The sequence below is a fragment of the Balaenoptera ricei genome, chromosome 7 (assembly GCF_028023285.1).
Source record: "Balaenoptera ricei isolate mBalRic1 chromosome 7, mBalRic1.hap2, whole genome shotgun sequence".
Lineage (NCBI taxonomy): Eukaryota > Metazoa > Chordata > Mammalia > Artiodactyla > Balaenopteridae > Balaenoptera > Balaenoptera ricei.
Window position 1 is genome coordinate 117,214,764 of NC_082645.1, and position 15,193 is coordinate 117,229,956.

The 15,193-nt window shown below is 46.0% G+C and overlaps 1 protein-coding gene across 10 annotated transcripts in view; it reads left to right on the top strand.

Annotated features, from left to right (window-relative positions):
• AGAP1 (ArfGAP with GTPase domain, ankyrin repeat and PH domain 1) overlaps positions 1–15,193 on the top strand; it is a 550,927-nt gene that overhangs the window by 276,246 nt on the left and 259,488 nt on the right. For all 10 annotated transcript variants that reach the window (XM_059928979.1, XM_059928981.1, XM_059928985.1 and 7 more), the window contains one exon: positions 1,036–1,128. In XM_059928979.1, coding sequence (XP_059784962.1) covers positions 1,036–1,128 — 93 coding nt within the window. The remainder of the gene's footprint in view (positions 1–1,035; positions 1,129–15,193) is intronic.

The window sequence follows — 15,193 nt, forward strand, 5'->3', positions numbered from 1 at the left end:
ATTTCATATATCATCCCAGATTTGAAAAGCACATGAAAATGTTTCTCCATTTTCAATATTGCGTGAGTAATGTTCCCATTGAAAAGTAATGGAGTGGAGTTGTCACTTGTCAGCACAGTTATTAAGGAGGACGAATCTTAGATCTTTCTCTCATAATAAAATAAATCTGTCAGAAAATCATTGTGCTCACACTTTCTCATGCCACCAAGAGATGGAGACTTAGCCGTGGTGCTCCTTCAGTGTCCCCAAGTCACCGTATGCTGGGGTTGTGGCTTCCGAACTGGGGTGACCACTGCCGCCCTCCCCGCCGATCGCCCGCTCCTGGGCGGTGCACGTACCTCAACAATATGGCCAGGGAAACTGTTCAGGAACTTGGCAAACAAAGCCACTCATTTTTCCCCAGAGTACTGATGTTTTGCCCCAAAAGGTATTTTCAACTTTTTTCCCTTTGTTATTTTTTGTGGTATCTTAAACTAGTTTTAACTTTGAATTTGCTCTTTTCTAGCTATCCAGAAGCCATCAAAAGGAACATTAATGGCACCTTGCTACAAATTAAGGGTGTCCCTTTGAATTGCACAGCTGAAACGTTAATAGAATTTTTAAATCCTTCAGATGTTAATTAAATATATACATTTATGTCATAGGTTTCCCAAACAAGCAGCGAGGACTCCTCTCTTCCTCGGCTGGATTAACTACAGCTTTAGAATGTGTTTTCCCGTTGGGCGTTACTTTCCTGTATGGTCCATTGGTTTCTAGTAATTGAATTTTGAACTCTTTACAAAAGAATTAAAAGATAATTTTGCAGTGGAAAAGTAGGAAGAAGAGTTTAGAAAACTCCCTGTAACGTGATGGCTCGGTGGAGATGGACGCCCCAGCAGTCTGCTCCTGGGTTGTGTGTGCGCACATGGGTACACACATAGCTCATCCAGGGCTTCTGGGCGTGCGTTTTGCAGAAACCGTGCAGATGGGGGCTCACCTCCACGATCTGTGAACCGCAGCCCTTCCCCAAATGCTAACTTTATTTTTACTTTGCAGTCTCGGAAAGGGAGTGACCCAGACAAAGAGAAAAAAGGCCTGGAGAGCCGGGCGGACAGCATCGGGAGCGGTCGAGCCATCCCAATTAAACAGGTATGCCGTTTCCCCCTTCCTGTCCCTGTAGCTGGAGACACACCCCGGGTCTCTGCTCACTGTGATGCTGGCTCGTGCGCCAAGGTTTGTTTGATGTGCTCTGTTGATGAATGTAGAAGTCACTCACTTGACATCGATTAGAAGAGGTTCCTGTGTGTATTAAAATAGGATCATTAGAATAAGAAGAGGGAAATGTGACAACAGATCTAATGAAGTGCAGTCTGCCCGCCTGCATATGGAGCGTGTTTGGAGGCTGCACTGGCTTCAAAGGCTGCCTTTGTAGCTCGGCTTTGATTGGGCCGCTGGCCGCCAGTCGACGGGGTAAATCAGATCGCCGTACAAGAGCCCCTTGTGATCACAGGAGTAGCCCGACGTGGCCCTAATTTGCTCTCGCAGACGGACATCTGAACACTGTTTCAGGCTGGTTTGTAACAACGAGGCAATTAGTTGTGATAATCATAGCTGGTGTGTCAGCTGTGCGCTCTTGTTTGTAATTTGCTAATGAAGGAATTGTAACTTTGATTAGGTTCAGTTTCATTTAGATCTTATTATATAAGGGAACATTTACAGCTGTAATGCGGGGCCTTAATTAAACTTCCTCATTACACAACAGGACTCGAATGCAGGCATTTGTTTTGGCCTATGTTGCTAGCCTGGAATCGTTTTTCATTAGCCCAGAAGCCGGGTACCAAATTACTTTATGTCTCAAGTAAAACGGGAATTCATCGGACCTATTTGGCTGTGGTAGTTCCCAGGAAAATAAAAATAAGTGTTCAGCCCCGGCACCATGGCTTCTGGAAATGCCATCTTTTAGTTTGTTAAAGAAGGCCAGTTGATTTAGAGTGCATTCTGCTTCAGAGGAAGAGGAGTCTGTGGGCAGGATAACAGCTTTGCCTCCTCTCCGGGTGCTTAGACAGTTTCACCAATCCTGTAGGAACTCGTGTTGGCACTGACCACCCTTGAACAGGGCTGGAGTCTTTCCACAGTTTAGTTTAATCCGTTTGAAACAGTAGGAATACAGCTTTAGCTGAGGACTGGGCAATTTCTGCACGGAGGTGTGGGGAGGGCCAGGATGGATCGGGCCCCAGCGTCACAGGTGAGACCAGAGCAGGAAGTCCACGAGGTTTTCATAAGACGTGTTCAGATGCTGAGCGGCCAGTGTGTGGGCTGGCATGGAGAACCACTAAGAAGAGTCCTCTTCCCTCTTCTTTGCTGTTCTCCCTTTTTTTTTTTTTTTTCTTTGACTTTTGCATTTTTAAAAAAAATTTTATTGAAGTATAGTTGATTTACAATGCTGTGTTTAATTTCTGCTGTACAGCAAAGTGATTCAGTTATACATATATATATTCTCTTTCATATTCTTTTCCATTATGGTTTATCACAGGATTTTGAATATTGTTCCCTGTGCTATACAGTAGGACCTGTTGTTGTTGTTTATCCATCCCATATATAATAGTTTGCATCTGCTAACCCCAAACTCCCAATCCATCCCTCCCTCATCCCCGTCCCCCTTGGCAACCACAAGTCTGTTCTCTATGTGTGTTTTTGAAGGCTCTTAAACAACTTCTTTGCTGTAGAGATGCAAGCACACAGTTGCTTATTCTTTGTGCATTTACTTATAAACGTAACTCTCCAATAAGGTAATTTTAATGTGTAATTTTCATTCTGTTGATGCTGTTTCAACTAGAATTAGAAAAAGCATTCAACTCTATTCCTCTCACTTAAAATATTGGTCCCGGGACATTTCCCTTTGGGAATATTAGAACTCAATACTAGACTGTTGCCTTAAGTCACGTGTCCTGTGGGTTCGGGTGGGAGCGTTGGCCTCCACGCCAGCCAGGCAGACCCCCAGGCTCCTCTGTGGAGGCGCTCGCCTTACAGGCCAGGCTTTCAGTATGGGTGCCAATGGAGCTTGACCGTGCGGCGTAAAGTTTGTATTAGCCACTCCTTGGAAGCTTTCAGTTGTGTATGTTCCAAATAATCCAGTCGAACTCTAAATCACGGTCTGGTTTTCTGGAGAATCGTGACACAGGCAGTGCACGTAGCTCGTGTCCCTCGTAGCTGCCCCCCACGTGTGGCCACAGACCAGACGCCTCCCGGAGACCTCACCTGGCCTGAGTCCCCTGGACTCTGTGCCCGGCCTCAGACTCCTCATCTGTGAAATGGACTCTGGACGATATCAAGTCCCTTGGGACACTGGGATGTGGAGAGGCCAGAGAGAATTTTTAGATTCCAGCACAGCCGGATTTTCAGATCAGTCTTGCTCAGGACACTGTCGTCGGAGCCTTGCTGTGGGTCACACGGACTGTTGTGGGTTTGCACACTGCCATACAGATTTATCTGTATTTTTATAAAGGAACCGAGACCATTAGAGGTAGTCTAAATTCCTAACCCTCTCAGTGATGACTTCAACCGTTAGAGATGAAGCAAGAGGATTACAGAGGATGGACGGAGCCCAGTGGGGCAGCACCTGCCAGAATGTTCTAGACACTACAGACCTGGAACAACTAAGTGACTGCTTAGTATTCGTTACGCTGTTTTCATCTAGCATATCACTGAACCCTCAACATTGCGCGGTTCAGGTAGCTGCGTTATCCTTATTTTTAAATTAAACCCGCGTAGGGCAAGCTTTCCAGACCAGGCATCTTCAGAAGCTGAGGGGCCAGGATTCGGACCCCGGCCCCCGTATCCCCACGCCCGTGTGCCGTACACTGCCTGTTGGAGAAAAGCCTTCAGAAAGCTTAAGAAGCAAAGTTACGTGTTTTAAATTAAACATGTGACCCCTGACCTCAGACAGAAGTACCTCCTGCTTGTGGAGAGGAACCTCCTGAGGTGTGCCTGCAGCAACGCGCTTCTCCAGGGACACGGGTCCTCGCGCATCTGTCCGGGGCTGCACGGGGTCCCTTCATCCTGTCCCGATAGCCTGCCCTTCCCACCAGCATCCGAGCACTTGTCTCCACACTCAGCCCGCGTTCAGGACTTGGTCTGTATGTTGGGGCCCTGAACCCCAGCTCATGGGCCCTTTGCCTAACAACAGAGAAGTTGTCCTGAACCTCAGGGACCTGCCGGTGGGGCTGGGCTGGGGATGGCTTTGGGACAGGCCAGGATTTGTGATCATCACAGGGTCTGTCTTCCTCTCCGCACAGGAGTCTTGTCCGGGGCGGTTTAGGGCACGGGTGAGGCCATCTGCAACACGCTCTGCAGCCTGACTCATGTTTTTACAGATCAAACACGTTCCGGTGGGTTATCTTAACCTTGTTTGGCTCACGCTTTACAGCTCGTCCGTTCGTTGTGAGACAGAGGCTTGTTCCCCCAGCGTGGGAGCTGCCCATACACGGCAGGCAGTGGTCATCTCTTCCCTCCTTCCCCAGTGAAAGCTTTCTCGTCAAGGATATGAGTGATTTTCTGCAAAGTAACTCCATTTCTTGAGGTGGACCTGGGCCCACCTCGCCTTTTTTGTCCTTTCTGAGGTCTTAGTGGAGATTTGGTTCAAAGAGTTCTGCTTCTGCTGCTGCTTTCCCGTCTCCTTCCTCCTCCTCCTCCTCAAAAAGGTCTATTCCAATAAAAATTAAAAAGCAAAGCAAGAAAAAGAAAAGGCCAGAGGCCCGGCTCGGCAGCGAGTGGGCTTGTCACGTATTAATTTTTCACTGCTGTGGAGAGTTGCACATGCATAATCGCTTGATGGCAGTGGGAGTTGGGGAGCTCCTATGGTGTCATTTGCATAAATCTTGTTAAGTCACTGGCAGTTAATGAAGTACAAATGAGCCCGGAGAAGGTGACATGCAAATCGTGGGTGGCAGATGGGAGGTCTGTTTTGGGGGACGGCAGCTGTGTGCTCTTTCTTCTTTCTTTCCCTTCCGCGTTTTTTCATCTCTATATTAGGGTCCAGATACTCAGGCACAGCCTGGCCTCTCCCTTCCCGGGCCTCCTCCTGCCCCCGGTGTTCACGCCGGGAAAACAGACCTCAGGGCCTCCTTGCCTCGCACCTCGTAACTGACACTGGAGTATGAACGTTTGAATTTTTACAATCTTGGTCAGTTTATCTTGTCTTGCTTGCACAATTGAAAATACCTGTATGTATATTTTATTTGTGAGGACAAACAAGAAACAAGCAAACGCCTCCCTAAATGTTGTCTCGTGGGATTTCCGAGAATGAAAAAGAGTGAAAACTACTGCCTGCTTTATTATGCTTCTGTCTGGGTGGGGGTCTGTCCTTCCCCCCTTCAGACAGACTGATGGTGTTTGTCCGGCTGTTAACACCCATCCCACGGTCACAGCTGGGCCCTAAGGGTGGGCATTCCTGGTTAGGCAGCAGGGGAGATACCAGAAGAGCACGGGGCCTGCCTGTAAATCCGGCCGCAACGAAGACCCCTCACTGTGCCTGTGGACCCCCTCAGCAGGGCCCGCACGGGCCTGTCAGGCACGGCTGGGGTGCCGCTTGCCTGGTGGCCTGTTTCTTAAAGATTTAAATGCTGGCAGGACTCACAGCCAGTTCTTAGAGACTCATGGGCAAAGCACTGCATCCGCTTGCTTCCTGCTTTAAGAAGTTTTCTATGTATTTCGTCCACTGGTTGCTATTTTGAGAGAAACAAGTCTCCGTTGACCTTGAAGAAACGCAGGCAGAGGGGTGTGTGCGGGGACCCGAGCTGTGACAGGCACTCAGGGGCCACCCGTTCCGTTTGGCTCTTCCTCTGCCTGGTCCAGCCCAGGCACACCTTCTCGGAACTTGGGCCTGAGGTGCTGCTGGAGACCCGGCTCAGCTGTTTAATTCTGGGATGCTCCAGGGAAACACCAAACACAAAGTGTCTTCGTGTGACTTTTTTATTTTTTCACCTGAGTGGTTGGAAGCATTTTATTTTATTTATTTTATTTTTAAAATTTTATTGGAGTATAGTTGATTTACAATGTTGTGTTGGTGTCAGATGTACAGCAATGTGATTCAGTTATACATATACATATATTCATTCTTTTTTAGATTCTTTTCTCTTGTAGGTTATCACAGAATATTGAGTAGAATTCCCTGTGCTAGCTATACAGTAGGTCCTTGTTGGTTTCATGTGACTTTTTTTAAGGTCTTAATTTTGACCTTGAACCCTGATGGACTTTGGCCACCTCTGGGGCAGACAGCCAGCCAGTGACAGCAGGGCCTTTTCTGCAGCCACTGAAGCCACAGGAAAGCCCTTCCCAGGGCATCAGAGGCAGAGCGGCCTGGGTGGCACTGTCCCCAGCGCTCTGCGGTCACCTGTGAGCCGTTTTGAAGCCATACATGTGTTTGATTCTCAGTTGAGTAGAAAGCAGCAGTTGTCAATTAAGTGAAAGGACCCTCTGGAGTGAATCCCCTCGGCCAGCCTGTTGCAGGCGCTGACCTGCGTGGTCTGGTACCTGGGATCGACACGGGAGTGGGGAGGGGGGGTGGATGGTGCGGCGTCCGCAGGAAAAAAGCCACCCGACGCCGCTCACTTTTAGCATCTCCGGAAAGTTTGACACCGTTCACAGCCGGGTGGTCGGCCACCCAGCCATCGTCTGCTTTCCTGGAGGAAACAAGATTGGTGACCGGGCCGAAATTTTAGAGAGCCTGGCAGGGAAAGAAAGGGATGGCTGTGCCCTCGTCCCAGGATGCGGGGAGCACTCACCCCATGGCGCCGTGCCCACAAGGGATCCTGTTTACTCCGTGACCACAGAGGGGCCGGTGAGCACCAGCATCCTGAGAAGACTCTGCTCACCCATGTGGCAAATCAGCTCCGCGCAGCACCCACGGGGGCCCAGCCAGCTCCCCAGAAGCAGGTAATTTACTGACACAGACCCGGTGCTCTGAAAGCTAATTTACCTCACTTGGGTGCACAGGGCCCTGCGAGGACTGCATCCGACCTGGTTCACGACAGACTCAGCCAATTACGATTATTAATTCAATGGGCCAGGTGGGGGCATCACACGCTTTTCCTTTGACTCCTCAGATATCATAGTGTCACTGGCACTCTTGGCACACTTTGGAATATCTGGATGCCTGCGTTGGAATTTACAGTCATCCGTCTTTGATAAGTAGGGCAGACCCCCTGACACTTTGGCCAGTGTAGGTGGATGGCAGTCTGGTCTGTACAAAATGCTCAACATGCTGAAATAAATGACATGACTGAAATACGAAGTCCATAATTTAAATATAAATCTGCAGAGCAATTTAACCTAATCCTTCCCTTGGTCAGGAGGGCTGCAGGAGGGTATATTACAAAGTAATATACAATGAAGCACTTTATATACTGTGAACTAGCCCGCAAACATAATGTTATTTCCAGGAGTGGAAGTTCGTTTTACGACTGAGTGTGTCCTCTGTGTATCCATAATCCAGGAGCTGAGGTGATACCTGATTTAGTGATTCATTTCACCGGAAGGTTGTTTATTTTCTTTAAAAGTTCAACAGTGGTGATGAAAACCCAATTCCCTACGGGCTCAGAAAGATAAACTCACATACAAATAGAGGGAAGTTGCTCAAAGCTAAGTTTCTCCAAGCTTGTGGATGAATCAATAAGATACTTGGTTTTGGCATTATTTCTTACCAGACTCAATTGGCTTGTAACTGTCATACACTCATCCTGTGTGGACACGCCCTGGGGACTCTGTCAGGGGCTTGGGGAGATAGAAGATAGATGCCTGCCACCCAGGCTGGCCTCAGACTTTCAGGGAGGCCGCTACCCCTGCCCTCCAGTACCGGTGGGGGGGCGTTGCAGTGGAGGTGTGTTGAAAGGACCCTGTACCCCTGGAGGAACGGTGGATGCCACTGGGCTGGGAAGGGGAGGGGGAGGACCAGAGGGGTCAGTCCCTCTGGACTTGGAGGTGTGAGCAGGCAGTCGTCAGAGGCAGAGGGGGCAGGGCGAGCAGAGCAGAGAGGAGGAGGGGGGCCAGGAGGGGAAGCTGGAACGGCCGAGGCGTCCCGTTGCCGAGGGCTCTGACTGCCCTGGGGAGGGGTGTTGGCGTCAGTTTCTCTGCCTCGGCTGTGGGGAGTCATGACTCGTCCCCACTGAGTGGCAGCCTGAGGGTGGGAGACTTCTGAGTGCGTGGAGCTCAGGGCCCCAGGCTCCCCCGGGGCAGAGCGCCCGCAGGCTGTGTCCCCGAGGGCCGGCCAGAGCAGCCTTTACTTCTCCGAGGGCCTGTCGCTGCTGTTCTTCCTGATCAGAGGGCTTCCTCCCCCTTGCTGCTTTATCCCCATAGTGTTTATGACACTGGGCGATTATAATCTGTCAGAGTACTAGGGGTGAACGACGTTTACTGGCTGTTTCCTGAGTGCCAGGAACTGTGCTAGAGCTTCACAGTGTCATCCCTTTGAACCATGAAGTAGTAAATATGATGGTGCCCATTTCACAGATGAGAAAGGTGGGGCTCAGTAACCTGCCTGGCATCACACTGTGGGCGTCTGCTAGGGCTGCCGTCACAGAGTACCACAGCCTGGGAGGCTTAAACAACAGAAGTTTATTTCTCACAGCTCTGGAGACCAGAAGTCCAAGATCAAGGTGCCAGCAGGATTGATTTCTGGTGAGGACTCTCTTCCTGGCCTGCTGAGTCTTCCTCTTGGTATTGGATTTGGGGCCCACCCTTATGACCACAGTTAACCTTAATAACCTCTTTAAAGCCCCTATCTTTAAATAAGGTCATATTGGGGGTTATAGCTTCACCCTGTGAATTTTGGGGGGACACAGTTCAGCCCGTAGCACACGGCTAGTTAGTAGCGGTGCTGTGACAGGAGCTCCAGTCTGTGTGACCCTAGGAGCCATCTGAAACCATCTCTCCATCTACACGTTCTTCTGCCTTACGCCTTCCTAGGATTGCAAGGTGAGGCCACTTTATTCCTGTCCGTATGTTTGAGAGTCGGAAGAACCTTTTTTAGGAGGCTCCGTGTACTAGTTAGGAAACATGTGGTATTTGAAATATTCTGATTTAAGCATTTGAACTTAAATTCTCCTAAGTTGCAGTAAACTTATCATTTGAAGTAAGACTGTTATAGGAATACTTCCTTCTACTAAGCCTGTAGCTCCCTCTCTAGGCAGTGCATTTTATGACTGTTAAGGCTAGCTTGGATTTCGTTCTTTGTGAATATAAAGTTTGAAACAAGTGAGCACCTCACTTTCTGGCAGGAAGAATCATACGGGCTGTCAAAATGTCATGTTTTGCGTCCATCAACTGATGAATGGATAAAGAAGATGTGGTATGTATATACAATAGAATACTATTCAGCCTTATAAAAAGAATGAAATAATGCCATTTGTAGCCACATGGATAGACCTACAGATTATCTTACTAAGTGAAGTAAGTCAGAAAGAGACAAATATCATATGGTATCATTTATATGTGGACTCTAAAAAAAAAAAATGATACAAATAAACTTATTTACAAAGCAGAAATAGACTCGCAGACATAGAAAACAAACTTATGGTTACCAAAGGGGAAAGGGACGGGGGAGGGATAAATTAGGAGGTTGGGATTAACATATACACACTACTATATATAAAACAGATAACCAACAAGGACCTACTGTAATAGCACAGGGAAGTATATTCAATATCTTGTAATAATGGAAAAGAATGTGAAAACAAAACAAACAAACAAAAAAATATATATATATATATAACTGAATCACTTTGCTATATGCCTGAAACACTGTAAATCAACTATACTTCAGTTTTTTTTAAATGTCATGTTTTGCGTAAAAACAGCAACAGTGGAACCCTCTGAGACATTTGGCTGCTTGACTGGACACTTTTCCAAAAACTGGAGGAGGGGGTCCAGCTCAGCACGGGGCCCTGGCTTCTCACTCAGGCGCCCTTCTCATGCCTTGGCTCCACCGGTTGCTCACTCCGGAGGCTTTGGCCCCAGAAATTGTGAAGACGGATGCGTCCTCAGACATCTTCACAGACCCCTTCCCAAGAAGGTCATCAGACAGCGACATTGTATCCGATAGATGTGAGCAGCAAAAACATATTTGCCTTCCTGCATCTCACTCCGGGAATTTATTTTTTAACGGAGGTACCGATGGCCACGTTTTCAAACCCTTGGTACCAAAGCTGACAGCCGTAATGAAATATGTAGCAATTTGCTGAAATATTATAAAACAGGCGTGGAAGGATTTGTAGGTTTGAGAAATCTGTTCGCAGTTAAACATTTTATATAAAGTACTTAAGATTATAGTTATGTTTATAGACTGGTGATATAGAAACATTTAAAAATATCACTTATATATGCAATCTGACCCCAAAAAACCAAAAAAAGATACAAATGAACTTATTCACAAAACAGAAGTAGACCCCCAGGCAGAGAAAACAAACTTTTGGTTACAAAAGGGGAAGGCAGGGGGAGGGATAAATTAGGAGGTTGGTATTAACATATACACACTACTATATATAAAAGAGATAACCAACAAGGACCTACTTATAGCACAGGGAATTATACTCAATATTTTGTAATAACCCTGTAAGGGAAAAGAATCTGAACAAGAATATCTATATATATTATATATTCTGTGTGTGTGTGTGTGTGTGTGCGTATATATATATCACTGAATCACTACTGTACTCCTGAAACTAACACAACATTGTAAAGCAATTATACTTCAATTTTAAAAAATACTATTAACAACTTAGCACCTTCCCAAGTTCATCAGACCCACACCCCGCTATATTTGCTCGTGACATTTCCATCTGCTTAGAAAGTCATCACAATTGACCAGATTGCTGTTGTGTTCAATTTATTATAAGAATGCTGGCAATCCCCCTGGGTGCTTATTGTGCATCAGTTACTATATTAGATGCTTTAATCACGTGACCTCACTTAATTCTCCACTAGCCTCAGACACAACTTACTGCCAACGACAGATAAGGAGCCCAAGGCTTAGGAAGGTTAGGTCACACAGCCCAGGTTACAGAGCTGTAAGTGGCAGCGCTGGAATTCACACCCAGGAGTCCTCTAGGACAGCGATCCCCAACCTTTTTGGCACCAGGGACCGGTTTCGTGGAAGACAGTTTTTCCACGGACGGGAATGAGGGAGATGGTACAGGCGGTAATGCGAGTGATGGGGAGCGGGAGATGAAGCTTCACCTGCTCGCCCGTCGCTCACCTCCTGCTTTGCGGCCCAGTTCCTAACCGGCTGTGGACTGGTACCCATCCATGGCCCAGGGGTTAGGGACCCCTGCCTCAGGGCTCCTTCCCTTCCCTCCTCACACACATAGGGCTTCCAGCTTCGGTTGGTCCCTGTAGTCTGTGTTTGTCACAGTCTTCCTGTCCTCAGGGCCCATGTCACGTGCCTTCTGTTCCAGGAAAATGTGCCTTGTCCCCAAGGAGATGTGGTGTCTTCTCTCCTCCCTCCCCTGACACCTCGTCAGGCCTTGGGATCTTGCCTCCGTCTTCCCAGATGCATGGACACGTGCATCCTTCATGCCCTCTGCTCCCACGTGCTTTGGGGGGAGGGGTGGGAGGGGAGGGGCGTTGCCTCTTTTGACAGTGTGTCTCTCTGGAGCGTCCACAGGGCAGGGCGAGTAGGTAGGCAAGTATATATGGTAGATGGAATAGGTCAATAGTGTGAAATGTTTTTCTTTCCCCGAAAACAATATTATGTTTCTTTTAAAGAATATGTTACATTGGAGAAGTCATACTCTACATTGTTATATTTTAAGATACAGAATAATTTGTAATCCAACATTCTCTGAACTCTGATTCATGTACATAGAATACTCTATTTAGGTGAAACACAAGAGGTACATCTTTTAATCTTCAAAGAGTAAAACCTTTTTCAATGACCAAAATGATTGTAGAAAAGTAGTTTCTTCTAAAACTTCTTTACTACAGAAGAAATTGCGTATAGATGTCTTTTTTTTTAATTATTTTATTTTATTTTATTTAGTTTTGGCTGCGTTGGGTCTTCGCTGCTGCACGCGGGCTTTCTCTAGTTGCGGTGAGCGGGGGCTGCTCTTCGTTGCGGTGCGTGGGCTTCTCACTGTGGTGGCTTCTCTTGTTGCGGAGCACAGGCTCTAGGCATGTGAGCTTCAGTAGTTGTGGCACATGGGCTCTGTAGTTGTGGCTCCCGGGCTCTAGAGCGCAGGCTCAGTAGTTGTGGCGCACGGGCTTAGTTGCTCCGCGGCATGTGGGATCTTCCCAGACCAGGGCTTGAACCCGTGTCCCCTGCGTTGGCAGGTGGATTCTTAACCACTGTGCCACCAGGGAAGTCCCTAAATAGATGTCTTCATTATGTAATTTTGTTTCTAAAAATTGTTTCATGTCAAACCAGCAAATTTTAGTAACACTTGACTGTTTTCATAATTGCCACATTTTTGCCCCATTATTCAGCCTACATCAACCGTAGCCTTTGTGATTGTAATTTGTCCCCCAAAGAAAAATATGTTTATCATCAAGAAGTTCTTCTGCAGAAAAATAATTTATATTGTTTTTAATATGCATAAAAAAGAATTTTATGGAAATATATAAATATGCCAACTACACTAACAAACTACTGGGGATATGAGTAACATACAAGGGATGATTTGGAAATGAAGAAACACAAGGAAATAAACATGGATGGACGTTCGGGTTTTCTTTGCTCATACCTAAACTATTAGAAATTTAAAACAATGAGAAATAATTTTATACTTAGGTTTATAATTAATAACAAAACATGATAAAATCCTACTCTTAGCAAAAATTAGGGAAAAACAGAGTTTTAGAAATGCATTGCTGTGTTACTAAAAATTGGCCCGGCCCTCTTGGAGGATAATCTAGCAGTATATAAAGGACTTAAAAAAATGTATTCACTTTGTCCCAGTAATCTTTCTCCCTTTCTCCTAGAAATTCATCCCAAGGGGATAATTTACTTGGAGAAAGGGACAATATCTTAAGTGTACAAAAATGTTCATAGCAAGTTTATTTATAATACTAAAATTCCAGGAACTACACATGTCCAACAAGCAAGAAGTTAAATTAGTGACTGTCAACTAACCAGTAGTAGGATATAAAGCCTCTAAAATGGTCAATTTGAAGGCTCTTTAGAGCTGTGAGAAGTGTTAGAAAATACTAAGTGAAAGCATGAAACTGTATTTATAATAAGCACATGAAAATATATGTACATTCGGTTTAAAAGTGGATGAATAGGAACACAAACAAGTAAATTGGTGTGGGATTAAAGGAGAACTTTAAAAATTTTAACTTTTTATTGTGAAATAATTTTAGACTTGTACAAAAGTTGTAAAAATTGTACAGTGAGTTCCCATACACCCTGCCCCTGGCTTCCCTGATGTGAACAGTTTACATGACCCTCAACAGGTATCAAAGCAGGAGACGACTCGGATAACACACTGTTCCGTCTGCAGACTCATCTCGGATTCCATCCCGGGATGCAGGCCAGGCTTCCTCCTTGCATTTGGTTGCTGTGTCGACTTCCTCACCTCCACGCTGAGACAATTCCTCAGTCTCTCTTACCTTCCGTGACCTTGACACCATCTAGGAATACTCATCAGCTGTGTTGTAGAATGTCTCTCGATCTGCACTGGGATGTTTTGTCCGGAATAGATTGAGGTTATGCATTTATGGCAGGAACACAAGAAGCGTTGTGCCCTTCCCAGTGCCCTCAACAGGGGGCACGTGCTTTCCAAATATCTAATTACTGGTAGCGTCAACCTTGGTCATTTGGTTAAGGTGGGGTCTGCGGGTTTCTCAATTGGCAGTTACCATTCTTCCTTTTGAGGAAGTTACTGATAAGTATCTTAGGGGGATACTTTGACACTGTGCTGATATTCTGTAAAAACATGTTTAATGATATAAATTGCATTCAATAATAAGTAGATTTTTAAAAAATGAAGCGTTTCCTTCTGATAAATGTACGTAGTCTTGAGCACAATGCCCCGGGCGCCATGAGTACCTAAGAGGAACAAAGCTTATAACCCCTCTTTTATAGCAGGTGAATTAGAAGTCTGGATTCCATGAAATGCCTCTCCTGATCAAAGGAGTTTCAAGAGTAGTTGTTATACATAAACTAGTGCTTTCAGGTACTTATCAGCCTTTTAACATAGTAATATCTGTAACTCAGAAATATTTCATAGTCTGAAAGAAAGGACAACTAATATCTTCCCTGCGTGATTTTTTTTCTTCTTCTCTTTTTAGTCTTCCATTGATTTACCATGTGAGAACCAATTAAGTGCTTGTTTAGCCCCTCCTTTGTTGGGGGGAAGGGGCAGAGGGGGACACTTGTGAAACTTGCTGGGCCTTTGAGGAGGAGCTGGGGTGAGGAGGGGTCCAGGAGAGGAGGGGCCACCCAGGTTGGGAGGGTGAGTGGACCTGGTGAGACAGATCCGAGGATGGAGGGGCAGCTCCCAAACTCAAGGCTGACCAGAGGCTGTGGGCCTTGGAATGTGGGCCCATGGTGGATTCCCAACAAATCCTAAGGAATGATCAACAGCTGCCAACTTCTTTCATTTTAAAACTGGTCAGTCTTGTTTATCAAACAGCAGCTATGCTTTGAGGGCTGCTGGGGTCAGGGGTTGTACCAGGTTGGTGTGAAGTGGGAAGCTTTCCCAAGATACTTCTCCAAACCAAGATCTGTTTCAGTTTGGTCCCCAATCATTTTTTGCTTGAAAATTGAAATTCTACTCAAAATTTTACATACTTCTCTTAAGTAATTTACCTCAGAGAATGAAGAATATATGTGTGAGTGTTTATATATATATTGACATGTATATATTTTTGTAATATATTAACATATATTAATTTTAAATATTAACCATAAGAGTTATTTTTCCCTGTGGTCATGCCATTTTTGCCCAAATAACCAAATGCTCTCCTTGAGTCCATCCTGAAATTACAGTATCTTAGGACAACAAACATACTGGTTTTGTTTTTTTTTTAAACACATTTATTTATTTATTTATTTATTTTATTTTTGGCTGTGTTGGGTCCTCGTCTCTGTGCGAGGGCTTTCTCCAGTTGCGGCGAGCGGGGGCCACTCTTCATCGCGGTGCGCGGGCCTCTCACTATTGCGGCCTCTCTTGTAGCAGAGCACAGGCTCCAGACGCGCAGGCTCAGTAGTTGTGGCACACGG